The sequence below is a fragment of the Fistularia commersonii genome, chromosome 5, assembly GCF_037954325.1.
Source record: "Fistularia commersonii isolate RoL2024-O1a breed Wild chromosome 5, RoL_Fcom_v1.0, whole genome shotgun sequence".
Classification (NCBI taxonomy): domain Eukaryota; kingdom Metazoa; phylum Chordata; class Actinopteri; order Syngnathiformes; family Fistulariidae; genus Fistularia; species Fistularia commersonii.
The window spans coordinates 14,957,468-14,983,125 of record NC_141288.1 but is presented as its reverse complement, the minus strand read 5'-3'; the positions used below and the strand labels follow the sequence as shown (position 1 = coordinate 14,983,125).

Here is a 25,658-nt window from a genome sequence, read left to right as displayed (position 1 = left end):
TATGGACATAGAGTTAGTTGGTATGACAGATGAGGATACCGAGGATAGGGTTGGAAGGAGGCAGCTAATTCATGGTGGCAACTCGTGAAGCAGACAGCTGTTTGTTTTTGAGAGTACTCTTTAAAACCATCGAAAGATAATGAATAGTTAATGTGAGTATACACAAATTCCTTAACTAAAGTGCTCCCAAAGGTTCATCTTATTCACCTAGGTCTCATAGTTATACTTTTAAAGATGATATTGGGTGTGGGAATTTCTATTGTATTAAAATTAATATAATTAATTGAAAAGCAGTTGTCTAAAGCCCTACTCAGGTATAACCAGTATGCCGCTATATCATATCCTTACACTGCACTACCACCATGTGGTCAGAAGGAATTAACACAAGGTGTGAAGACAAATATTTGACCATTTTTACTTTAAAATTTATTTTCACACAGCAGCTGACTTGAGAGTAAGCAGGAAAGAGACAACACTCATATTTACAAAAGAGCATATTTACACCCTTTTCTTTCAAAAAAAGTTTCACTCACAGTAATAAGTAACTCGATTTCAGCAGATTATTTCTTTTTTGCCAGAAATTCATCTGCAAGTCAATTGGACAGTCTCTGCGTTAAATCAGTGCAGCATGGTAAAAAAAGTATTTTGGAAAACATTTAAAGATGACAAAAGATCTTGTATTCAAAAGGACTTGGAAGCACTGTTTACAATATCAGCAACCAGCATCCTAACAGGAAGACCAAATTACCTTTCCGAACACATTTCAAAGATACGGCAATCCATGATTACCTGATTGAGGGGGGAAACCCTGATCTGACAGCTTTGAGATTCAACCTCTTCAGAATTTTTCAAAGACACCACTCAAACACCTCTATTTTTGAGAAATACAGTCATCACATGATTTTTGTGCAGTATTTTGTTTGACCAAACAACCAAAGAAACAAGAAAAAAGAAACCCAAAGAATCTAATAAATAAGAGCAAATGAGACTCACACTTTAAGAACTAAATGATATTTTGAAATATTCCAGTTTATAGACACAGAGACAGCAATAGTGGGAACCATCAAAGATGGAGGACAGATGAAGAACATGTCGCAGAGGACATAAACATCTTTCAAGAAATATTCTTTTTTGAGTAGGTAGGAATACCTACTCAAAGAGAAGGTATTCCTTCTCTTTTACAGAAGGTAAGACTTGAGTTCTTTATGTTTTCAGTTGAGTTTCGCATAATTATTAAGGTCAGAGAAGATGGAAAATACTTATCAGGGTTACCCTGTCATGAGAAGGCTCAAAATCCTGAGCAGTGTAAATATATTGTACGTTTCTGCAAAAGAAAACCTCTCAAATCTACTGATTTTACTAGGAAACTGACTCAAAGTCAACAAGAGGGACATCTAGCTGTTTTGACTTTCTTTCCTGTCCTGTGGTTTTTAGCTGAAATGTCAAGATAAGAATTTTAATTCCCCAAATTAGTTTTTACAGGTTAGATCTACAGGTACAGATAAAAATCAAGGTCTATAAATACATTTAAGCAACAAAATTATGACTATATGACTGATTATGGAATTTGATTTTTTCATATCTGTTTTGACAAAATTCATGTAGTCAACAAATGCGAAAAAGGGCCTGTGAAGTGTGCAGCATGGCTGGAAAAGTTTTAGTTAAACGATATTCCTATCAGTTTATTACCAAGGCTATTTAGCGAGAACTAACAGTCATATGTAATTTAAATGATCCGGTTTACTTCTTAAAAATGTTTATTTGTGAAGCCAAATCAAAAAAACTGTGTCTGAGACACACATACACCAACAAAAGATTTGTCCACCCTTTTCTTTTTTATTGAATGCCTTTAGTCTAGTTTAGTAACAGCAATTTTAGTGTAAATGGTGAGATTATGATGAATTTAGTTGTAATTATTTTGTTTACTACATTACATTAAGCTCCAATTATGGTTAACACCAAAATTTCATGGAGATCTGCATCAATATAATTTATTCATGGTTGCAAGTAAGTAACTAGTAGATAATAAATCTTTGTTCTAATAATTTTTACCACTGCCTTAGCACATTCAGGCCATCCGGATTCCCATTACTGTTTCTGTAGTTACTTCTTGTTACTTTTAGAAGATGGTATATAAATAGTGTTAATAATACATGCATGTTCCAAACAATGCTGATTGACTGATGATATGTTGATTGACCTTTCTTTTATCAAAAGCAAGAGATAGTTCAAGTTCAGACATGGTAGGAACACTGCCAGCTGGGCAAAATGTGTTATTTCTAAAATGTTTTTGGTTCTAGGGTAGGGATTGACAGTAGTAGCGGCTGAGTAGTCATAATTTGGTTCTTTGATAAATAACACAGACCTGGAGACTTCGACCCAGGAAATAATTTGCAAGTGAATGGACTCTTAATTAATGCTGGTGAAGCCGAAATATTCATGAGAAATACTCCAAAATAACTTGTTTTGGTAATCAGAATATTTCATCAATTATTTTTTAATACAACAACTACTGCAAACAAGCAAAACATCACATCGGTTGCTGCTGCAAAATATGCCCCATGTGCATTGCTTGAATCGATATCCATGTTGGATTTAGGACTGGAATGTTGAACGACTCGAAGAGACTCCATGGTCCATTTGTTCCTGCTTACTATGACTGTTGCTGTCCGCTTCAGTTTTTCCAAGGTTATATTTGGTCCCTAAAAGGGTCCACTGAGCTTTTGAGCTTTCTTCACTGAGGCATTCTGGTCGATTGTTCAAATGTGTTTAAACCTCCCAAAGACAGATCCTGTGGAACATCTGTGAATTGTCAGAGATAATAATTTCAACAACACTACTTGGATTTCCATTGAGGACATGTATGTAATTATTAACAATTCCCCATTTCGGGACTGAAGGCAAACTGATACATTGGAATTACCAGGAAACAGATGTCAAAGAACTCCATCGTCAAAAGATCCTTTAGCTTCCCAAATCTTCACTGTGCGGTCACTATCAAAGATACAAAACACAGAAAGTAAACATGTCTAGTTCATCAGTATATCCCTTAGCAAAAAGAAGAAAAAGCGAGATAAACTCACTCTGAGGCTGTGAAAAGTTGGCTGCTGTTGGAGGCCATCCCATTGATGGGGCTATCGTGTCCCCGGATCTCACCGAGGGGTGCAAGGGAGTCTGCACTCCAGAGACGCATCTGTCCTCCTCGGCAACCACTGAGCAGCACTGGAGATCCTGGTACCATTCCAAGACCACTGACCCAGTCTGCCTGGGCACTGGTGGACTGAGACAACAAATACCCACCGTTAAGGAATAAGCTTGATTCATTTCGAATTTTGGGGGGTTTAGCAAATCTCTGCTGAAGGATACTTAAGGATGTTTGCAGAACCCAAATCAAGGTAATTATGTTTGCAATCATGCATCAATTCATCTACTTGGTTATTTTCATTTTCTGGTAGCAAAAAAACAAATAATTACTCTGCTATCACCATGTGGGCTGTGTGTCTCGATGCTCTCTAAAGTGTGGATTCCAAGCATGATTCTTCATATAAAAACAAAATTTGTGGGTGTATTGACAAAATCAGGGAACCAGAATAGTTGTAGTTACAAGTGATTTTCAATGAGCAAGCCATATTCTACAAAACATCCATATTCTATAATTAGTGTAAGCCATACCTGATAAGCTTCAATTAGATATGGACTAAAACTACAGTATGTCCTCAGAATGGACTGCATCTTTGTATTTGAGGCATCTTTCAAATCTACCATTATTATTCAAAACACATTTGAAGGCAACATGGGGAAGAGGATTCGATGATAGAACTATTATGGAGGAAATTTATCATGTGTGATAGGAATTGGCCTACCTGTAGCAGTTTTTTACTCGCTAAGTCCCATTTTTTGATGTAGTAATCTCTTGAGCCACTGTAGAAAACATCTCCATGCACAGCTAGGGACTCCACACTGTCCTGATGAACAGGGTCAAAGGTATGGCAGCAACTGACGCTACCCTGAGCACCTTCTGCTACCTCAAACATCTGAAAGCCAACAAAAATAAGGGCCTTAATCATTCCTGCAATTAGCTTTGCCATCAAATTTTGCTGTGTGAAGTACTTTACTTTAATATTATGGTCTTTGGAGCCGCTGAGTACAATGTCCTGTCCATGACCCAACTTATCTATGGTGAGACAAACAACTGGTCCCACATGACCTATCAACTTCCCAGTGGAGACAAATCTAAAAAGGTCCAGAAAACCCATTGTCAAATTTTTATATAAACTCTTAAAGAAGTAATCAGAAGATATGTGCTTGACTTTACTTGCGGAGATCCCACATGCGAACAGCGTTGCCAGCAGCAGCATACAAGAAGGTGCTAGAAGGATTGATTGCGATTTGGTTGATCTGACTCTCCCCTGGTGGGATGGATAAACTCCTGACTGAAGAACAGGTATCCCCTGAGCCCACCTGTCCTGATGACCTGTCAACAAAGAAATGTTTAATAAACTTTCAAACATTCTACTTACACATTAAGCTGCAGAGAAATTGGAAGGAGGATTGTGTACTTACGTAAGTGTCCGTATACACTTGGCGGAGTCTCGGATGTCCCAGACCTTAATGTACGCAGTGGAGACAGTGAAGACCAGGCTGGAGGTGTATCTAAATACGATAAAAAAATGTAAATGAGTTTACGGAATTCATCATTATCATGTATGAAAATAGAAGCTTTAGTATTCTTGTACCGGACTGAGACAACACTGTTTGGATGCTCCGCAAGAGACATGATCTCCTGACCAGTCACCAAGTTCCACACCTTACATGTTCGGTCTGGGAACACACACAAAGTATGCACAAAGAATTAATAATACATGTGGTGAGGTAAAACAAAACCTAATACACTGAGTTTTTGTTTTTACCTTTGGATCCTGTGAAAAGCAGGTCATCAGTGGCATCTACACAGAGAACAGGTTTGGTATGCCCCTCAGCAACATAAACACACTGAAGTTTGGTCCCACGAATATTTTTAGGAGCCGTCACAGGGTTGATGATGCCTCTTAAATGGACATGAAACAAGAACTTCACATGGGGTTCAGAATCCTAGCAAAATGCTATTCAGACTCAATTTGGCAAAACATTGAGTGTTTGTTGTGACTGCATCAAATTTTTCTGATATGAAGTCAGTTTATTCAATCGTTACTTAGATGATTATCATGTTTATTTGACATGATAAATCGAAAATTGTAACTCTTTTGTCTCAGTATAACACAGTGTAAGCAGCCTTATGGAGATGAGGCATATATTGCTAATTTGTATATTCACCCTTATATCTCAGTAAGTTGTGCGTAAATTGGCTATAACCAACACTGAAGCTAATTTAAGCTCAAGTTATGCTATAAGTGCAGCTAAACTACAATATCATAAAGTACCACCTGAAGATAAATTAATTAGAAAAATTGGCTTCATTTTTCAAGTTGCAGAGAAAGATTTTTTTTTTCTGAGGAAAAAAGGACTTACAATGAAAAAATAAATAAATATATATATATATATATCTATATATATATATATATATACATACATACATATGTGTGTGTGTGTGTATTACCTATGGCCTTCAAGAACAGGTGACTCCTCCAACCTGAAAATAAGGAAGGTGTTCTTACTATCTTTTGTAAAACAACAAATGCCAGCCCATCATTGCATGAATACTCCACATGCACACTGCAGGGGGGCATGGTGTGTGGGGAGAGCGTCGATATTTGGAACCGAACATTCCTGGTTCCTCCAAGCCCGTCAAAGTGTTGTTGAGCAAGACACTGAACCCCTCACTGCTCCCTTGGCTCGGTTCTTTAGCTGCTTTCTGCTCATCCATAATGGGTTAAATACAGCGGTAAAATTTCGCTGATGTTATGCTTTATGTATAACTGTATGTGATAATAAAGGCATTTCTTCTGAAATGCATGTCTTGCATAATGTTGCCATATTACTGTGAATTAGGATGTTAAATTTATTTTACAGGTGATTTTTGCCAGATGTGGAACTTAATTACTGTCAGCCTTTATAATTGTATTTCTCTTCGACTAAATCCTAGCACTTACAGTGTTTTGTAGTCGCTGCCTTTAGATTTCAACTCTGCTGTGTTGGCTGGAGGTGTGTGTGTGGGCACAGGGATGTGTGTTGCTCCTTTCTCTAGTGTCCTCCTTCGACTGAGGGGGGAGTACTCCAGCTGTTTCCTCTCTGCGCCTGTCGGTGACCTGGCTCCAGATCTAAAAACAGCCACAAGTGTTAGAACTCTGACTGAGCCTCCACTCTATAATTTATATTTCATCATTATGGAATGAGGAACTTTAATTGTTAATAATACTCCTCAAATCTGAATTTTTATGAAATCAGAGCAGCACTCTTGAGATGTCTGTCTTAAACTGAGAGATGCTACCTCTAACACTTACAAGCCAGCTGGCTGGGTAGACAGTGCAGATGGCGAAACGCGCCCGCGGTCCGGCATTTGACCAATTGCGTGACCCTGCATGTCTGCCAGCCCCTCCAGGCGCTCTGTGAGGGGAAGCAGAGAGGCAGAGAAGTCTCCTGTAGGGGATTCACAGGAAAGATCCCCAGAGCTGGCATAAAGTAGCTCCATCTGGGTGGTGGTCCGCCTGCGAGCCTAAGAGTCCAGAAAGATGAGTCACTTCATAAGCTACATCCTAAAAATAACCAGAGAAATATAATTTGAAATTTTCAGGATTTGCATGATTAACTTCCTGCAAGACCGATAATGTGGGTAACAGAGTGTAGTATAGTACCTTATTTCTTGGCCTGGATTCACCACATAACTTCATTAGATCAGATGCCAGTGTGCTGAAAAAGAATAAGAGTAACTCAATAAATAAACTTAGAAAGTCATGACAATTGTGATCATATGCAAAAAAAAAAAAACAAAAACAAGTGCTGCTTGCTGTTCTTCTGATCCTGTCTGATCCTATCACTGGAATTTGATTCAATTCAAAAATAAAACGATCAAGAAATTCAAATACTCAAATTTTTACTATAATTTATACAGAAATTATTGACCAAAATCCAATAATCAAATATTGTAAAATGGACAGAGCACATTGATTTTCAAGACCAGAGCTAAAGTCAGAGTTTGAAATGAAAGCTACCATTAATGATTCTTTACGTGACAAGCAAAAATAAGGGAATGGAAGAAAAGATTAAACATTGTACTGAGGGATTATATATGGATGCCTCAAAATAGGTAAGGCCATGGAAAGAATAATACGTGTATGTTGTTTGGTCAGAAATCATAACATTTTTCATTGATGAATTGATAATCATAATCGGAATCCATTAATATTTATCAGGGTTGTTAACATGAGCTATAAAACAAATGCACATCATAGTATTAGGTATAGAAATGCAGAGTAAGCCCTTTCTCCTCTGATTATACTACAATCATCCTGAATTCAGTAAACAAGTGTTTTATGCAGGAGTTTTATGTGTCTTGTTCCCTTTTTCTGCTGTACTGCAACACACGTTCATTAAACATGATTTTTTTTAAAACTGAAGTTTCATGAAATACACAAGGTCAGTGTTGCTGAAATGAGTGAAAACACATTCAAGGACCTTGAAGCTTGATACATCGATTTTATAGCATACGGGTTGTTTTTTACAATGTTAAATAAAGCATGAAATGCTGCCTTAAGTAGTCATGTTATAAAGCTTTACCTGGGGTGATTTACAGCATCACGTGAAATGCTAAACTCAAAAAAGGATTATTTAAAAGTATTTACCTGCCCTCTGTTGCTGGGCTGTGGGTGGACTCGTCACTGCTGCTGTCATCTCCATTCTCTACATTGACATAAAGAAAACACACTTTTGCCAAAGGGCCTATCCTTGCAGTGCATTATAGATAGATAGATTAGATAAGATAGATAAGACAGATAAGATAGATAGATAGAAAAGATAGATAATCTCAGAATGCTGAAGACAGTGGGGTTCTTAAGTTTAGTTTTAACCAAAAGGCGACAGTCATTAGTTGTTGCTGGGTATTAGTCATGTGTGAAAGTAAAGACAACAGGATGGTGTAAGCTTGAATAATATTGGCGAACATCAAAAGCTTGGGATGTTTAAACCGTTTCAGTACATCTAGCCTGATGAGAAGCAGGTGGGGTAATGGGAAAAACTATACAAAACACAACCATGCACACCACAGCAGAGCTAATTTCTCGGAGTTAGTTCAAATATACTGGGGTCTGAGACACAAAACAAGATTTCCTTGAATCAAAACTGGGCATTGAATGGTCAATTCTGGGCTGTTAAGCAAAGCTAATTTTCCTATATAAGTGGAAAGCAATTCCTCCACTAATGGAACATGAAATATTACTCAGGTGTTTTGCTGCACAGCAAAAATAAAGTTATTTTGAGAACTGTATTTTCAAGTTTGAATATCATCAAGTGTTTTGTAATTTGAGTCCAGTTATTTCTAAGTAATCTGTGTTGTCAATTATGACAACAGTGTTAATATTCCCTTGTTTTCGGTGATTTCAATCTTTGGGCCCTCCGAGATTTATAAACAATTGTGACACCAAAGAGTCTGCTTGGCTGATGCTCCCGTCGTGATAGAAGTGCTCTGTGAGCAGCATTACGGTGTTTGCTTGCTGTGGGGGAAGAAACTGTCCCCAGCTGGAATGCATAATAATCAAACAATGAACATTGTAGATTAATGCAGCTGCTCATACTCCACTTGCGGGAAAACTCAGTCCTACAACAACTCAGATAATTTGGCTGTGGAAATGCAAACGGGGCTGGTTGGACAAGATAGTTATGAAGGCCACAAAAGTTGTCCCAACCTAAGTATTTCCTGCCAATCTTGATTTTATTTTCAAATTACTTCAGGGATTGCAGCAGTCATGTGCTATTATATATTTGGTTTGAAACAGCTGTGTTAAGTGGCTAGACAGACAGACACTAAATTGCAAAGGTTTAAATGATGTGCTTCATTTATTGTAAATAATATAAATTACATTTATATATTTACTTATTTTCTATGGTTTCCATTGATTAGATGGAAATCTTGAAATGTGCAGATAACACGCTCTCCGAAACAGCCACATTGCTAAACATCTCTTACTCACCTGGCAACAGGTAACCTAACTCTTGAGTTCACACCAACACAACAGAGAAAACAGAAATCAGAACAAATTCAAAACCAAAGATCGGAAAAGGGGTTACTCTTTATTCCACAGGCTCGAGTTTTGTGTCACATAAAAGTTAATGCTAGGTTTGTTTTGATTTTGACTGCTGGACAGTTGGTATAGGAGAAATATAAACACATAAAAACTGAAGCCTGTAAAGATAAAATGTAGCCAAATGATGAAAGATAGGATGATCAAATAAGTGATGCAACGATGCTTGGCATGCTCGGACATGTAAACACTCAGCTTCCTACCTTGAAGGGCACTACCCAGCAAGGCTTCCAGCTCTGGGTTGATCTCAGCTTTTTCTTTCAGCATGTGGAACAACAGCTGGTTCTGGGTGGCGCTGTTGATCTCCGTCTGCTTCAGCCTGCCCTCCATCACCTTCAGCTGGGAATCCTTCTGAGCTGCCTGCAGACCCTGAGAGAGATCACACACACACACACACACACACACACACACACACACACACACACACACACACACACACACACACACACACACACACACACACACACACACACACACACACACACACACACACACACACTCAATGCTGATGCTTAAAGACACTGCATCTTATTGATCTTTGTTAGTGCTTGTTCGAAAATCATGCAATCATATATAGAATATTTTAATAACTTGCTACACTTGTCATTACCATTTTCTGTAATGGGCATTTCTGCCTTTGACCAATTAGTTGTGTTAAATTAAATCTGACTTAATGTAATTTAATCCCTCTTTTCGATTTTAGGAAAGTAATTTTAATTCAAAATCGGTGGCCACGGCTATGATAGAAAGACTGAGATGAGGAGACAAACAGGACAAATGTACTGTGTACAGTGAAGAACGATTGAACTGTAATTCATCCTGCAGAGATCTTGACTTGGAACTGACAGTAAAATAAAAAAAAACGGAGTTTAGAAAGCAACCTTATTGTCTGCAGCCTCCACAGCATTTGGTAAGGAGGGGGAAAATACAAGGCAGTTTTGCTTTTTATTTAAGTGATAATTACAACTCCCCTGCACCGTTCAAACATGAGTGATTCAAATGATTCAGAAGAAGATGCTGAAATCATTGATTGAACCTCTCCACCCAAAAACAACCCGATTATATTTTTGGTTTGAGCCAGGTTTATTAAGATGCAAGGACAGATTAAGCTGATGAAGGAAGCAGGTACCTTATTGATGGCCATAGTCATAAAATGATCCAGGAGAAATCGGGCTTCTGACAGATTAGAAGAACTGATCACAGCGCTAACATCCACTGTGTCTCCCTCCTCCTGTGGTCCAGAGACATTAAAGAATTGATTAAAGTGCAAGACGATATTCTTAGTGATTGTGGTACCTCTGCAATATTACATTTAACAATAATTAAATTTTTGTTTGTGGATATTAATTTGTGTCTCCTGCATCAAAAGTGCACACATCCACCTTTGCCTCTTCCATCTGCATAATGTTGGCCTGACAGTCTGCAATGCTGTCATTGATGTAGTCGATGTTGGCGCTTAGAGACTCCAGCTCTTCATTTAGGGAGGTCAGAGTGCGGTCGCCGTCTGTCCCTTCTGACACCGTTTTTTCCCTCTTCCTTGAAACGCGCTCCCTCCGCTTGGTCAGCTCTTCTCTTTGCTAAGGTCACAAGGTGGTAGTTATTGGAGAGGTCCTAAGAACAGGTGTTCACAACTTCTTTGCAATTAATTTCCTTACGGCTGCATTACCTTTAGAAGGCGATTCATATCTGTTTCCATGTTGGAGATGGTCATCCTCTGCATGATTATGTCAGTAACACGTCGCTCCAGCGTCTGCCATTTGGCCCTTGCGGTTCTGTTGAGGTACATACTTCCCATCCGTACTGGTGAGCTCCTAAAGGTGATGAATCACAGCTTCAGCGGGCTTTACACAAACCAGCAAAAAAAAAAAAAGGTGAATGTGTTGACATGCAATTAATGTGTTTCTGCAGCTGACCTGACACCATTTGATGCCGATGCTCCCGGGGACTGCAGCCTTCCAGAAGTGACACGATGTGTCGACTCCTGGGGTGGTTCAGGTAAGCTAACCTTCCTGCTCGCCTTGCCAGACACAGGCCTAATCTGCCGCCGAAGTGCTGTCACCTGACCCGGGTCGCGAGAAAAAAATGTTAAAAAGGACTCAAATGTGAATCAGACTTTACTGGTCAAATGCAACGCCACACTGTAACAATCCTCATCACACCTCTTCGTTCTTCCGGCGGAGGATTAACTCCTGCTGTCTCTTCTGAGCCTCAAGCTGCTTCACATGGTGCTGTCAGAACAAATGCATGTATCAAATCAGAAATGTGTCTCAGCTTCACTGAGTAGAAGAGTTGAACTCCTTACACAACATCTGATTTGTAAAGAAAAGCATATTAGACCAGTTATCGACATCACAATTAATTTCACACTGATTTCAGATTGAAAACACTTAACAGGCATGAGTATGTAGCAAGAGATTCCAGTTTTAAAGCTTTTATGTTTGGGGTCAAAATTAGAATGTTGGTACTTCTTTCTTTTTCTCCTATTATGATCAGTACTAATGTGTTGAAAAATAAACTGCATAATTTCTAAAATGCAATTACAATACATTATGAGACGTAGGAAATATCATGAATGCATTAATTAAACTTTTGTAAAAAAAAAAACAAATTTTAAATGGCATTTTCATTCTTTTATAGTAAGAAAAAAGCAGCAACTGAAGGTTTAAGGTCTTTCATGTGGCATTTAGATTAAATTATATACAACTTTATTGTCATTACATATAGAAGGATATAGAGCAATGAAATGCAGTTTACATTTACATTTCTTTCCCATCAACTCGGGCAGCGGCTGTTTATTTGCAGCATAAGAATATTTGCAATATGACTTTAAGAGATTAATGGGAGGGGGGTATTTAAATGGATATTGTTGAATAAAGGTAGTAAGGTAGTGCAGGAAACTGAAGAGAATGACCATTTTATTTTAAACACACAGTTTCAGTGATGTTCTTGTGCAATGTTATCCAGTACATAAACATATTTTTACTTTTAAATACCTATTCTTAAGTACAGTACATGGTTAGACAACCTGTCAAGATCCAAGGAAAGGGCTTGGAATAAATAATTGAAAAATTTAAGTTGCCTTTTTGTCTGTTGTCCGCTCACCTCAGCTCTGCGCTGGTCTTTCTTAAGCGAAGCAATCTCTCGGTTCCTCTTGCACTCTGTAGCTCTATTCCGGTCCTGTTGTTCCTTCATCTGGCGCATCAGTGACACCTATTGAACAAACACAACATGGCACGTTTTCTGTCGATCCTGGCAATGCCAAACAGGCGTGTGCATGTAATGTTTTGGTGGTTTTATTTTCCCACTCTTCACCTTGGTCTTTTTCATCTCGGTCACATCCTGTTGCAGCTTCCTCAGTTGCTTCTCATATTGGGACTGGTTTTTTAGCAGACGAGCATGCTCTTTCTGAGCTGACTGGAGCTTCTGCAGTTCTTTGTTCATAGAACTGAGTTTCTTCTCATACTCAACTTTGATCCTCTTCGCCTTCTCCTCCGTGCAAGACTCAACTGATCCTGGAGATGAACAAGAAAAGTAAAGAAGAAAAGCGGTTCAAACAGAAGGGAGCTGCTTCATTATTCTTTCCCTCTTGATCTTCTATAACAAGACACCTGCACATCACCATTGATCATTATCATATTACAATCTCACCCATATTATGGAGGACTTTGTCCCTTTCCAGCTGTGTGTCTCTTATCTTATTCTGTAGCATCACCAGCTTTTGCTCATACTGCTGCTTGAGTGTATGTAGACGCCTCTGACTGTTCTCCAGCTCATCAATCAGCTTCTGCTTGATGGCAATCTCACAGGTGATGTTGGCCAGGTCCGCTTGGACGTTTTCTACAAACCCACATGCACACACACACACACACATTAGCACTGGAAAGATCCAGCTAGATTTTAGAGTCCATGTTGTTTTACCGGGGAATACAATAAACTGACTAATGAAGCCACGCAGTCATATTTGCTTCATGGCTAACCTTTCTCTTCCAGTTCTTCAGAGTCTGATTCATCAGTGATCTCCTCTCCTGACTTGTCTGACTCTTCATCCTCTCCCTCAGCATCATCGCCTTCTTCATGGTCACTGCCCTCCTTGTGATGTACAAGTGGAGTCAAAAAATAGGCAGCTGTGCAAAAATCTGATGCAAAACAACCAAAAAGCTTTGTGACAGCGAATTTCTACCTACCACTTCTACCTCTTCATTTCCCTGCTCCTGATCATTGTTGGGAAGCTCCACTTTGACAGTGCTGTAACCAAAGCAAAAATGACCGTTCACTGCACAGAGATATTTATGGGCCTTTTTTTTGTTTCAGCTTGGATGGAAATTAAAAGGCACATGCAAATCATAAAAAATGTCATTAGATCAGGAGCAGATTAAAAAAACTCCACAACTACTGTTTATTTCACTGGGGAAGAATATTAATGATGCACAATTTTTTTCGATTCACTTACAGAACCACAGGCTCATATAACAAGAGAAGGGTTTCCACACACTGTCAAGATAAGTTGATCAAATCCAGACTGTTTTTTTGATTGTGTTTTGTTTCTTTTTCTTTTTTTATAAATGAATGTTGCACTCAGATCGGTGTTAAAGCAGCATAAACACTAATAACTATCAAACAGTGACCATTTACTTTCTTTTTGATTCCTTCCCTGTTATTTGAATTAAAAAAAATATTCAAATGAAATATGTATGTTTGATTCAAATACAAAAGCAATTTCTTGTAACTTTTAGGGAAATTAGGTTTTAAAGGTCACTAATTTTCTGCAGGCCTGACATGTTTTGAGTGTAAGAAAAATTGCAAATAATATTTTGAAAAACAGAAAAAGAAATGCTGATTTTTTATTAAACAATGATCCATGTGTCTGGTTACATTTTGTGTATCTTGAGTTTTTAACTATCAACAATTTAATCTAGATAAACATATATATATATATATAAAATAAGTATATATATATATATATATATATATATATATATATATATATATATATATATATATATATATATATGTATAATATTCCAATATACTTTTCATTTTCATTACAGAAAGTCACTGTAATAGTAATGCTAGAGACGTTAACATCTCCTGAGATATTAATATCATACATTTACATAAAGTTACATAGGAATTCTCAGGGATCTAATCAATATCTTGCAGTGTTTTTTTTTTTTTTTTTGAGGGGCGGTGGGGTTAAAGAAGAACAGTTAAGGGATGGTTAAGAGAACTGCTTCATTCCAGGAGTGTAAAACACCTGTGGATGCAGGAGTAGTTAGATGTTAGTCTGTTTAGGAAAACGCAAAGAGGGATTTTGCATTTGTTAAGTTACTCTGTGTATTCTGATCAGGAAATAGACATATAGCATAGCTGCTAAATCAATCAGTTTCATATCATGACGTTTTGACCCATTCCTGAATGGGATGAAGCAAACCTGGCGTTTTCAACCTCTGGATGGTGGTTCTCCTTGCACTGCCTCAGTCTTCATTGACAGAGATGGGATTGAGGGTGAGGATGGCAAGAAGGGGAAAGGAGGGCAGACAGGTCACAGAATTGATGGGCAAATATGGGAAAATTTGCAGGATGGCAGAGAGAATCAGAGCGTGAGAAAGAACAATATCAAAGAGAAAAACTCAGTGCGATAAAATGCTGCATCCTGGTTATGCTGCTGAAGATCCAGCTAGAAAGAAGTATAGAATCAGATATGACTAGCATTTGCCTTATTCCATTGTGGTTCACTAATATGTAAAAAAAAGCTCACTTGTTTTGATGAATCCAATTGAAAGATACTTTCCAGGTACACATGACTTCCCTCTAAGCAAGGGAAAGTCAAAATCACGCTATCATTCAGTAACCAATCACGCACTGCAGTTTACCTCTTTCTTTTCTTTTTTTCCTTCTTCTTCAGTTTCTCCAGATCCCTCTTGGCCATCTCGATGACATCGCTAGCCTCCTTCTCCGGAACAAAGACGGCCGGGGAGAAGGAACCGGGGCCGGCGTAGAGCGAAGAGCGGGTTGAAGCACGAGACAGGCTCTTCCTGAGGTTCTCGTTTACAGCCTCGCTCTCCAGAAGTTTGGCTCTGAGGGACGCAGTGAAGGACACACTTCCTGGTTCCACTGTTCGGACTATTTAAATAATTGTAAGGGGAAGTGCAGCCTGGGGCTAATAGATAGCAACAAATGGTCAATACAAACCTGAGCTCCTCAATCTCTTTGATGTAGTTCTGAATCATGTTCCCAATCTCTTCATTCCCTTCACCTGTCAGCAGACATCACTTTTAAATGGACTCTTATTTACAATTATCCTGCACAAAACACCTCACATATTAACAAAGATGATGGTACACGTTCCTATTTTTTCTTGCTTTTACTAGTGATTCTTTAAGCGACAGACATATAGAAATGAAAGATATGCTTTTTGAAATGAGCTCCAAGTGCTTTGTGTGTTTTGATACCGTGGCCGGCTTTTAGTGTCTTACCTGCTCTGTTGAGAGCCTGATTTGCCTGGTCACTCAGGATCTGAGTGAGTCTGGCTCTCTGAGCATCAATAGTCTCCTGCATGGCTTTCAGTCGGACTCTTAGATTGTTGTTTTCCGTCTGTAACATTGAGTTCTCGTGCACCAAGTCGTTAATACCCTCCATGCCATCTTCGCCAACCAATCGCTTCCCCTGAACATCACAAAGACAAGAATTTTTTTTTTTTGCTTTTTTTTTTTTCTTCTCCAAAATACTTCCTCTAAACTGATGTCATTTTTGTCTTCATACTGTCTTGTATTCCATCAGCTCCATCTGTAGTCGTGCGATCTCTGTCCTCAGGGCACTGATTTGTTGGCTGGCTCGATCCTGGTTCACCATCACCTTATTCTTGATATTTCGTGCTCGGTTAGCGTACTTCAGCGTGTTCAGGGTCTCCATGAAGTCCCTGTCTGATGGGCTGATGCAGGCGATCATCACGGTTTGGCTGAAGGGTGAACACATGAGAACACTTATTATCCATTAGGTTACAACTGGGGAGAACAGCTGATTAGAGGCTACTTTAAATTCTGCAATGTATAGCACATTGGTAAAATATTAATCAAAACTGTAGCAGCATAAAAAACACATTAATCCATTTTCACGGTGAACCTTTAAATCTGGAATTATACCCTATTGACAGACTAATACACACCTGTTACCGCCTAGTGAGTCCTGAAGCAGCCGGGTGAGTTTGGAGTCTCTGTAAGGCACATGGGTGGAACGTTTACTCCGGTCTCCAAGAGCACTGATGACATTTCCCAGGGCGAGCTAAAGAAAGAGGAAAAGATCAAAAAGGATATTTATTGCAATGTAAATAGAGGCTCAAAGGTAAAGAGTGTGCTATCCATGTTTTCACCACATGGGGGCTGTGTTGTGATTCAGAAAAAAAGAAATTGGGACACAAATAAAGAAGCGAGAGTTTGAATGTCACAGAGGTCCAGGGTTGAACTTTAAACAACAATCCATTTTTTGTGGCAGGTATTTCAGGAACCAAACAGAACAAAAATGATGTAAAATTAATTTTTAAAAACACTTGTGAGAAACCTGCTAAAGACACATTTATGTTACTAGTGTTGTTATGGTATAAATTCTTTACAGCTAGCAGATGATGTGTTCAGTTCTTGGAATTAAGGCACCTGTTCTGCAGCACATACAACAACCTACATTAAAAAGATTCAACTAAGAAAGCAAAACCATGGAGTTGGTGTTCTCACTAGTCCACAGTTGATGGAGATGCCTTCTTTTGCTCTGTCTCCTGTTGCTCCCGTTCTCTTCAGTCTTTCAGAACCGGCCAGATCCACAAAGTGGAACTTTGCTGTCAGTGTCTCAAACTCATTGATCTCTGAGTCGTTTGACAGACGGTTGTCTGTTACATTGTCCTTAGAGCAGAGAAATTAAGTCAGCCACTGAAACGGTTTTCTTTCAAAATTAAATACTGATTATTTACATGTATAGTGAGCGATAGAACTCACATTGTTGTCAGGAGAGCAGACTCTAACTTGGCACAGGTGGATGGTAAAGATTGCATGAGAACGTGAGCTCTGGACGTTCATCTGAGTGCTGGCGGTGGTTCGAGACAAAGCGCCCAACTTCAGACACTGGATCATCTGTGACAGGCAACAGGGAGGCCCGAAAAAAGGATGACAAAATATCATACAAGTCTGTGTGATAGGTTTTAATACTTTTCTCCCTTACAAATGGATCTTTGATCTCCTAAAACACGAGACAGATTGCTACAGATTGCTGATGTAACAATCAATTCGAATCTCAATTTGAGGTTTGTTTTGAAGGCCCTCGTGTTATTTAATACTTTTATCCAATATCCCTCTTTATTTGAGTCATTTTATTCTAATTACAAAGTTGCTGTTTTGCTATAATTAATTTTATCTTTGAAACAGCCCTTCATTTTATTTCGAACATTAAGTTTCGTATTATCTTGCTCTGTCTTGAATCATTTTTTTGTCTTTACAGTATTTTGGTTCAATGTTCAATATTTCTATTACTTTATTTATGTGTTCTGTGTTTTACATGTGAATGTATAGCTCAAGAAAGGTGTGTGGGGGGGGGTTCTTCTCTTTTACTGTTACTCTTTGTGCCCTGTTTCATACACAAAACATGACGTGAGTCCCTTTTATTGAATCTTTCAAAATATAAACATATGTGCAGATTGACAGGTTGGAGGTTAAAATTTTTGAACAGGAATTTATAGATTTCCCTGAGGGAGAGTTACGATGTCTAACATATTTTGACAAACTCCATCATCATAATCATTGAACACCAAGAGCATGGGTGGGCTGACCTCAGCAGCAGAGGTGACGGTGCGGGTTGTGACCCCCACAGTGTAGATGCCTCCATTGGCGTCCTCATGGATTTTAATGTTGGATTTCTGCTTCCTGGTTTCAATGTCTCTTGTTGTGTCAAACAAGTCCAGCACCTCCTCATTATAAAGCTAGTACAGCAATGAGAATTTAAATGATCACATTAAGGGTGAATATAATGCCATAATAACACTTCCTGCCATCGTCTTTGACCCTCAGCTGCTTCCTCTCCACCTGTTAGCAGACACTTTTTGCTGGTCATAAATCAAGCCTGGTGCAGACCACAGAGACAGGCTAATGACAGTTTAATAGGTGTAGAGTCATCTGGCTGCCAAATCCCGAACACTGTGAGCTGACCTTTCACCTCCTGCTATCAGTATGTTCAACTATAGCACTAATTAACCTTAAGTGGTTTGTTTTTGAGTTGAAATATAGAATAAGAGCTAGCAATCAACACCCTTAAGAAAGAAAGAAATACACTAATCTTGTGGGTTTTTTGTGTGTCTGTCTTTGTGTGTGTGTGTGTGTGTGTGTGTGCGTGTGCATGCTCCTGCACCTCTAGGAACTGTGCATTGATCTTGAACTCTGGGACAGGCTTGCCCTGCTCAGTGGCAGCCTGTCTACGCTCCTCGATGCCTCTGAACAGGTGGTTGACAGCCCGGGGAATGATACCCAACTCGTCCTCGCCTATGTTTACGTCAAAACCAGTTCCCATGGTGTAGGTCTTCCCCGAACCCGTCTGGGGAATAAAGAGTCAACAGTTTTTGCCTTGAAAAACAACAGTGGTTTTGTGTTGCTGTGTGTGTAACAGAAAAAAATGCCGAGTTTTTGCATTCTGAATAAGTCTCTAAAGGGGGTTGAAAAGATAGAGAGGGGGTGACTCTTCTAACATTGGGAGAGCCAGAAAGGATGGGGTAGTTGCCGCGGTGACAAAAGGAGGAATGCAACATCAGACTCAAATTCACATGTCACTACTCTACTCCCTGCCGGTATGGCTGAAAGAGACCCTGACAGGAGTGTGTGTCTCTGTGTGGTGACGGATGAGGAAAATGTGTGTGCACTTGTATTATCGTGTGTATCTCAGAAGGACACTGTTTTTCATTCTATGGGACCATACTTTTGTGAATAGCTTGATTATGCAGAAACTTGTGTTCGTGCATGCGTATATATGTGTGTGTGTGAGAGAGAGAGAGAAAGAGAGAGAGAGAGTGGCTCCACTGCATCTTGTGAAAGGCCTTTTGATAGGGGTACAATGGCAACATGAACAATGCAAAGACAGAATAATTATCAAACAGAAGAGTAAAGGAGGAGTTGAAGGGGAAGAAGAAACCTTAGTCGGAGTTGGAAACAGAGCATCCACTGCAGTCAGAAAACTGCCTGGTAAAGACAAGGAAATCCGGATTTGTTGTTTTCTTAAAGACAATCCAAGCCAATAGCAGAACTGTTTTTAATTTTCTTTTTTAATTATTTAATGTGAACCCATTTCTCTGTGTTTCAGTGAATTATTTATTTTCAACCAATCTGAATTTCAAAATCAATGGTAAACTGTTCTCATTTTTGCCCCCATATATTGCTCAGTAGTTGTGAAAAGTGTACTAAACATAACATTTTTAGGTGTTATTGTATTTTTATTTTTATTACTAAGTAAAGAGTTTATCACACTCCTGTCTGGCTAGCTAATGTGGTAGTATTTAGCTGAGCATACAGCTACGATCAGCAAAATGGTTTTAAATATCAATTTAAAAAGTATATATGTATAAAAATCCTTCAATATGCATCTTTAGTACTTTGATAATTTTGCAACAGCTATATTTCAGTCAATTTCTCTACTGTGACTTGCTCCTACATGTTTATGGACTAAACAAACAAGCTATCATCGATGAGGTGAGGAGGCTCAAAGGCAAATCTTGTTGCCTAGTGTCAGGTCAGATATCCCAGACTCTTTCAGTTTTTATGCTAAGGTAAGCTGTAATTGTAGAAAAGCTGTAATATATTCTCCAGCCGGTTGAACTGCTGGACAGTCGATTTCATTCAGTCAGTGTTTCTCTGGGTGTTTCTCTTTTCTGGTTTAGTTTTAAACCAATTCCATCTCTGCCTTTATTGACTAAGCCAATATCAAACTGGTGTAGTCCGCAGGTTGGAGCATGTCAGCTGATCAACAGCGGTGATCTAATGATGTCAAACGAAATCAGTGCTATGATCATAAATCTTGGATTGCAAAGCAGGGCCATCACCTTGGGCGCCTTGGGTGTGGATGAAAAGGTGTGTGTACTTTGCCAGTGTACAGATTTGATAAAGGCTACACGAGTGAAGTGCAAATAGATTCATATTTCTCAGTGGGTGAAAACCTCTTGTGTACTTGTGCATGCCAATGAGATGTGTGCAGACATGCGGCTTAGAACAAACCTGTCCGTAGGCAAAGATGGTAGCATTGTAGCCTTCGAAGCAGCCTTCGATCAAGGTCTTGGTGCAGTGGGTGTAGATGGCATCCTGCTGGGAGTCCATGTCGAACACGTAGTCATAGGTGAAGGCCTTGTCTTTACCCAGGACCACCTGTGGCTCCCCGGGCATCACATACGTGCAGATGTGACAACCTTCGATCTTCTCTTTGGCTAACTGAGGACGGATCCTGGTTGACACATAGAGAAATAGACTTTAAACCTTTAGATGGTTAGGGTAAATCAATTACATTTCCCAAATTAGTCTTCAAAACATTTGGTGGCTTGAGAGGAATATTGGCTCTGGCCCATTATCTTTAAATCTGTATTTTTAAATTCCTCAGTCAGGTGTGAGACTCTGGAATACCCCATGGCATTGTGATGTATTTATCAATATGGACTAAGGGAGCTTTTATGAAGTAATACTATTTTCTTCTGTAATATTGCTCAGCCCTACGAGATGATTAATGCTAATGTTGTGAAATATGTAAAAATGTAATATCAAATATAAACATTAGAAATCAAATATTAAGCTATGTTATATACCAATGTATAGTTATATATATATGTATATATATGTGTGTGTGTGTATATCTATATCTATAATCTATAGATATAGATACACACACACACACACACACACACACACACATATATACATAGTAGTAGCATTGTGGTAGCATTGTGACCTATACATGTAGCCGGATGTGTGAATGAGAGCGTAAATGGTTGTCTGTCTGTATATGTGGCCCTTGGATTGACTGGCGACCAGTTCAGGGTATTACCCGCCTCTCGCCTAATGGCAGCTGGGATTGGCGCCAGCATTCTCCACAACCCCAGTGTACCATAAGCAGAAGACAATGGATGAATGCATGGATGGATATACAGAGAGAGAGAGAGATGATAAATACTTCTCAAATATGTTTAATCAGAACCCATTAATTTAAAGCGCCAAAGGCTGTTAAAAGGTTGTTTCCAAATCTCAAACAAATCCAAAGTAATTTTGGAATACAGGGAGGGTCACTGTCTGTGCTTGTGCCTAAAAGCCCGTTTGAGAATCTGTCTTTTATTTTATGACATGATACAATCACTCAAAGTTTTGATTATGACAATACTAAACTAAATACAGATCATCTTTTTCATTGTTACTGCCCCTGCTCACTGTCTGTGGGTGTATGTACATGTGTTTTGGTGTGTTTGTGTGCGTAGGGGACCATGCATTGCCAGCACGTTCTCCAGGCAGAAGGCAGTCGGTACAGTACACTGCAACCACTGTTCAGGAGAGGGAGTGAGAGCTCTGAGTAAACATTCCCACCCTGGATTTCATTAAGGAATTGCTCTGTCAAATAAATATGCTGTTGTTGTGTCATTTCCTCCATGGTTCACCTCTGCCTCTCATCACTGAACTCACTGTGCACCTGAAGACGCAGAGGAACTGTTGGAGGCAAACCAAGGAAATATTTGGACATATTGGAAGTATTACACACTGGGACCTTACAGCAGAACATTTACTTTGGAGGATATTACTGCATTAAACTAGAGCTTTTGGGAGAGGAGGGTTTAGTTTAAAATGTAGGTTGAAGTTCAGGTGGGTGATGAAGACTAGGGGCAAGGGAGGCTTATGTTTTCAAAGTGAAACAGAGGGCCTCAATGGGGCCTCCAAACTGCTTTACAGAAGGTCTGGGGAAAGTGAAATGGATGGCAAGATGTACTGCATTGTTACATTAAAGAACAGCATGTAAAATACTTTACATGTATGTGATTCAGATGATGTTCAGATGATAATATGAAGTCTCAATTTTTTTTCCCACTTTCATACCGTATCTTTATATGGTCTAGAGTGCAGTGTTTATATATTTATCTGAGTCTGTGTGTGCTGCTTTGTTTGGCATATTTGTGTACACATGTCTGCTTTATTTTGAGTGCAAAACTGTATTAAAACAACTCCAAATCATCCAAGCAGGAGTTTATAGAAGATGGAAGAAGTGAAGTTAGACAGTACACACCTTCTTTATGTGTGTTTGTGTGCCTGTGTGCCATCAGGGCCAAACTATTTAGCAGACTGTGTAGGATTTTAGCCCTGATGAGAAAACAGGACAGCTGAGTCAGAGGGGGACTGACAAATGCAGGTGACACTCAACCTGCAGCAACTGCCCATACGCCTCTTCTAAGTTGAAGTAATAAGTTAAATTTCTGTTCCTGTGATTAGTAGAATTTTCATGAAACAAATCGCTTTACTACTACTTGAGAAATAGAAATTACGGATGCATAGATTCATAAATCATAATCAGGCTATACAAATCTATAGTTTGTTCAGTAAACAATAATGGTTGAGCTTCAATATTAAAAATTAACTGATATTGTGGTTTTGGAGATATTGGATATGACCTTTTCCTGCCATAAATTGTGTCCCAAAAGGAAAACTGTTGACATTTATTAAGATAACAGTTCTGATATTCTAACTTATCTGGTTGATATTATATTCTGGTTTTCAAAGGGTAAACTGCCATTTGACATATTGATTGTATATAAATAATAAAAGGTACCTGGAGTGATAGTTCTATATTAAATATCGTAACAGTGTACTATACTTTTTTCCCTTTTTTTCCACCCAATCTTAAATTACTTGGTCATAATTTGAAGCAGAGTTGAATATTATACCCCATTATGCACGTGAGGCTTTTTCAGGTGTTCCTGATTAACAGGCCAATCTGAGGAGACTGTGACTTAACAGGAGGAGGTTGTGGGTGCATTTCAGCCATCAATCTGGATTAATCCATTCAGCCACCTTGCCAAAGTCATGACATTGTCTGTGTCTGAATGCAGTGTAATAATGGAGACACTCACTCCAGCAAGTAGGGAGTTAAATTTCTGAATTAATCATCACCTGAAGTATTAAAAGAACAGTGATGAAATATGGACAAAAGAAATACTTCATTATATGTGAGAGAGTTTCATGTAAACAGAAGGCTTTAAGAATCTGCCTGCTCCGCTGAGGGACTCTATGGGTCAGCTCAAACAGAGCAGGTCTAACTTTTGAATTGGTGATTAACTGCATGGCAAAAATATACGTTACTCTAGTTACATTTGAAACTAACAGAGTACCGGTACTCGTTTCATGACGTCAAAGCAAAGAGATGAGGGTAAGGCTGTATGTTATTAGTGACAGAGTTTAGCTGTGATTACCATCAGACAGGCTTAACTTCATGGTTGAACCCAAAACACTGTTTTCTCCAGATGAATAAGGGCTACCTTTCAGCGCCATGGTGACGTACAGCAGTAATCTACCTTTTAAACTGACATTGTGAACACCTTGCAGGCAGAGTCTCCTGGACATTTTTCTCCACTGCTTCCCGGACATTCATATTTTATTAACGTTAAATACAAGCATTTACAGGCGGCACACACACGCCCGCGCACACGCACACGCACACTGATCATTCTGTTAATCTCCTATGACAGTTTTAGCCAGTTGTAAGAAATATGAGAGAAGAAAATACTTAAAGGATTCAGTGTTGATAGGATTAGAGATTTGCTTTCACTCATTTAACCCAACATTTCTCACTGGAAAAGAATGGTTTTGTAAGTTTTCACTTCAGTACAATGTGATATTTTGTTTTTGATGACTGAAAGTGTTTTGTCATTAACCCACTATTCCAGAACTGCCCTTATTTATGGGTATATCTACTCTCTTAAATGTTTGAATGAAAAACAATTTCACTCAAGCTTGTTTTTCAGTCATTTTACAACCACCAGTCCTTTTGAAAAATGTTTGAATTTTGATAATAAATTTGAAATAAGGTAACACATGCCTGGGCTGATGTAAACACAAAATATCAAGATATACAAAGAGCAAAGGGGATTTGACAGACCCTCTACATGTGACAATTCCAGTTAGGCTCTTACTCTCGGTCTCATTACTACGATTACAGTGACATAGTAGATTATACTCACACACTCACACACACACACACACACACACACACACACACACACACACACACACACACACACACACACACACACACACACACACAATAAGTTGTTTAAATCACTTCAAAGGAACTTGAAGCCAACCTTCATCCAACATTAACTCAACTCCACAAGTCTTTATTAGGGCTCCATTTGTATGAAGTTCTCGAAGTGTTAACGGTCACATTTGCAATTTATAAAAAGCAGTATAATAAGAAAATGCAGTCTTCAGTTGCTAAATGCAGCCTCAGGGTTGCATGGGCCAGTGCCCCCCTGAGCTAGTCCCAGGGGGGCACAGTGTCTCCCAGACTGAGATGGTTCGGTCATGTGCAGAGGAGGTATAGTGAATATATTGGTAGACAGATGCTGGAATTTGAGCTGCCAGGCAGGAGGTCTAGAGGAAGACCAAAGACAAGATTTATGGACATAGTGAGAGGATATGAAGGTAGTTGGTGTAAGAGAGGAGGAAACAGAGAATTGTGTTGGATGGACAAGGTTGATTCGCCGTTGAGACCCCACAAGGGAAAAGCCAAATGAAAAGCCATTTTTTCAGTGTTAATCTTAAATCCTTGCTTAACTTTCCTCTTTTTGTCCATTCAAAGGTAAAAAAATAAAATTCCAAGCCCTGAGGCAGGGATGCTTATACAACTATCTTGATAAAATATTGTTTATAGATTCATGCAGAGGAGTATTGCATTGTGTGACCGATGAGAACGGCAGATTGGTTACATAATTCTGTTATGAATGTCCCAAGGCCATGATCTGAGAATAATCGACAAATGCCCATGTTTGGGTAAAGATACTGATGCTGGTAAACGTGGAAAATAAGCAACTCCGTCATTGCATTGCTAATCCCGTCCTTCTTGAAACACAGACGATCAAATTACTGGCTGACATCACTTTTCCCGACGTTTTCCCCCCCATGAGACACAGCCGATCACGTTTGTTCACCCATCCAGTCCAATCAGCGGTGACGTCACACAGCGGCACGGTGATTCAGCACAGACGTGAGGACATCTGAGCCCACAGGGTCGCAAATAACAACAGTTCTTCACATCGTCAAAAATCCTTGGCTCGCCACACAGACTCATCACCTGACTGCGACACACACTACGGGTCTTGAAAACTAAAGAATGAACCAATGAATTACATATTCCTTTTAAATTTTAATAGATTTGTGGAAT

The 25,658-nt window shown here is 39.0% G+C and overlaps 1 protein-coding gene across 4 annotated transcripts in view; it reads right to left on the bottom strand.

Moving 5' to 3' along the window:
* Window positions 1-403: 403 nt before the first annotated feature.
* Window positions 404-25,658, bottom strand: part of LOC147234177 (kinesin-like protein KIF21A) — a 33,463-nt gene continuing 8,208 nt past the window's right edge. Inside the window, exons 2-38 of one of the 4 annotated variants that reach the window (XM_086146976.1) lie at window positions 20,471-20,693; window positions 18,621-18,803; window positions 18,046-18,195; window positions 17,219-17,353; window positions 16,961-17,125; window positions 16,399-16,514; window positions 15,996-16,191; window positions 15,710-15,899; window positions 15,426-15,489; window positions 15,107-15,310; window positions 14,665-14,712; window positions 13,418-13,478; window positions 13,211-13,322; window positions 12,882-13,070; window positions 12,546-12,745; window positions 12,336-12,443; window positions 11,393-11,461; window positions 11,147-11,292; window positions 10,900-11,044; window positions 10,616-10,810; window positions 10,363-10,464; window positions 9,437-9,602; window positions 9,123-9,143; window positions 7,779-7,836; window positions 6,792-6,846; window positions 6,441-6,652; window positions 6,090-6,257; window positions 5,597-5,629; window positions 4,911-5,047; window positions 4,737-4,821; window positions 4,564-4,653; window positions 4,316-4,474; window positions 4,116-4,233; window positions 3,864-4,034; window positions 3,084-3,280; window positions 2,924-2,994; window positions 404-2,802 (exon numbers count right to left, since the gene is read on the bottom strand). In XM_086146976.1, coding sequence (XP_086003102.1) covers window positions 2,937-2,994; window positions 3,084-3,280; window positions 3,864-4,034; window positions 4,116-4,233; window positions 4,316-4,474; window positions 4,564-4,653; window positions 4,737-4,821; window positions 4,911-5,047; window positions 5,597-5,629; window positions 6,090-6,257; window positions 6,441-6,652; window positions 6,792-6,846; window positions 7,779-7,836; window positions 9,123-9,143; window positions 9,437-9,602; window positions 10,363-10,464; window positions 10,616-10,810; window positions 10,900-11,044; window positions 11,147-11,292; window positions 11,393-11,461; window positions 12,336-12,443; window positions 12,546-12,745; window positions 12,882-13,070; window positions 13,211-13,322; window positions 13,418-13,478; window positions 14,665-14,712; window positions 15,107-15,310; window positions 15,426-15,489; window positions 15,710-15,899; window positions 15,996-16,191; window positions 16,399-16,514; window positions 16,961-17,125; window positions 17,219-17,353; window positions 18,046-18,195; window positions 18,621-18,803; window positions 20,471-20,693 — 4,729 coding nt within the window. In that variant the 3' untranslated portion in view covers window positions 404-2,802; window positions 2,924-2,936. The remainder of the gene's footprint in view (window positions 2,803-2,923; window positions 2,995-3,083; window positions 3,281-3,863; window positions 4,035-4,115; window positions 4,234-4,315; window positions 4,475-4,563; window positions 4,654-4,736; window positions 4,822-4,910; window positions 5,048-5,596; window positions 5,630-6,089; window positions 6,258-6,440; window positions 6,653-6,791; window positions 6,847-7,778; window positions 7,837-9,122; window positions 9,144-9,436; window positions 9,603-10,362; window positions 10,465-10,615; window positions 10,811-10,899; window positions 11,045-11,146; window positions 11,293-11,392; window positions 11,462-12,335; window positions 12,444-12,545; window positions 12,746-12,881; window positions 13,071-13,210; window positions 13,323-13,417; window positions 13,479-14,664; window positions 14,713-15,106; window positions 15,311-15,425; window positions 15,490-15,709; window positions 15,900-15,995; window positions 16,192-16,398; window positions 16,515-16,960; window positions 17,126-17,218; window positions 17,354-18,045; window positions 18,196-18,620; window positions 18,804-20,470; window positions 20,694-25,658) is intronic. The other 3 variants (XM_086146977.1, XM_086146978.1, XM_086146979.1) reach the window with 3 other exon arrangements.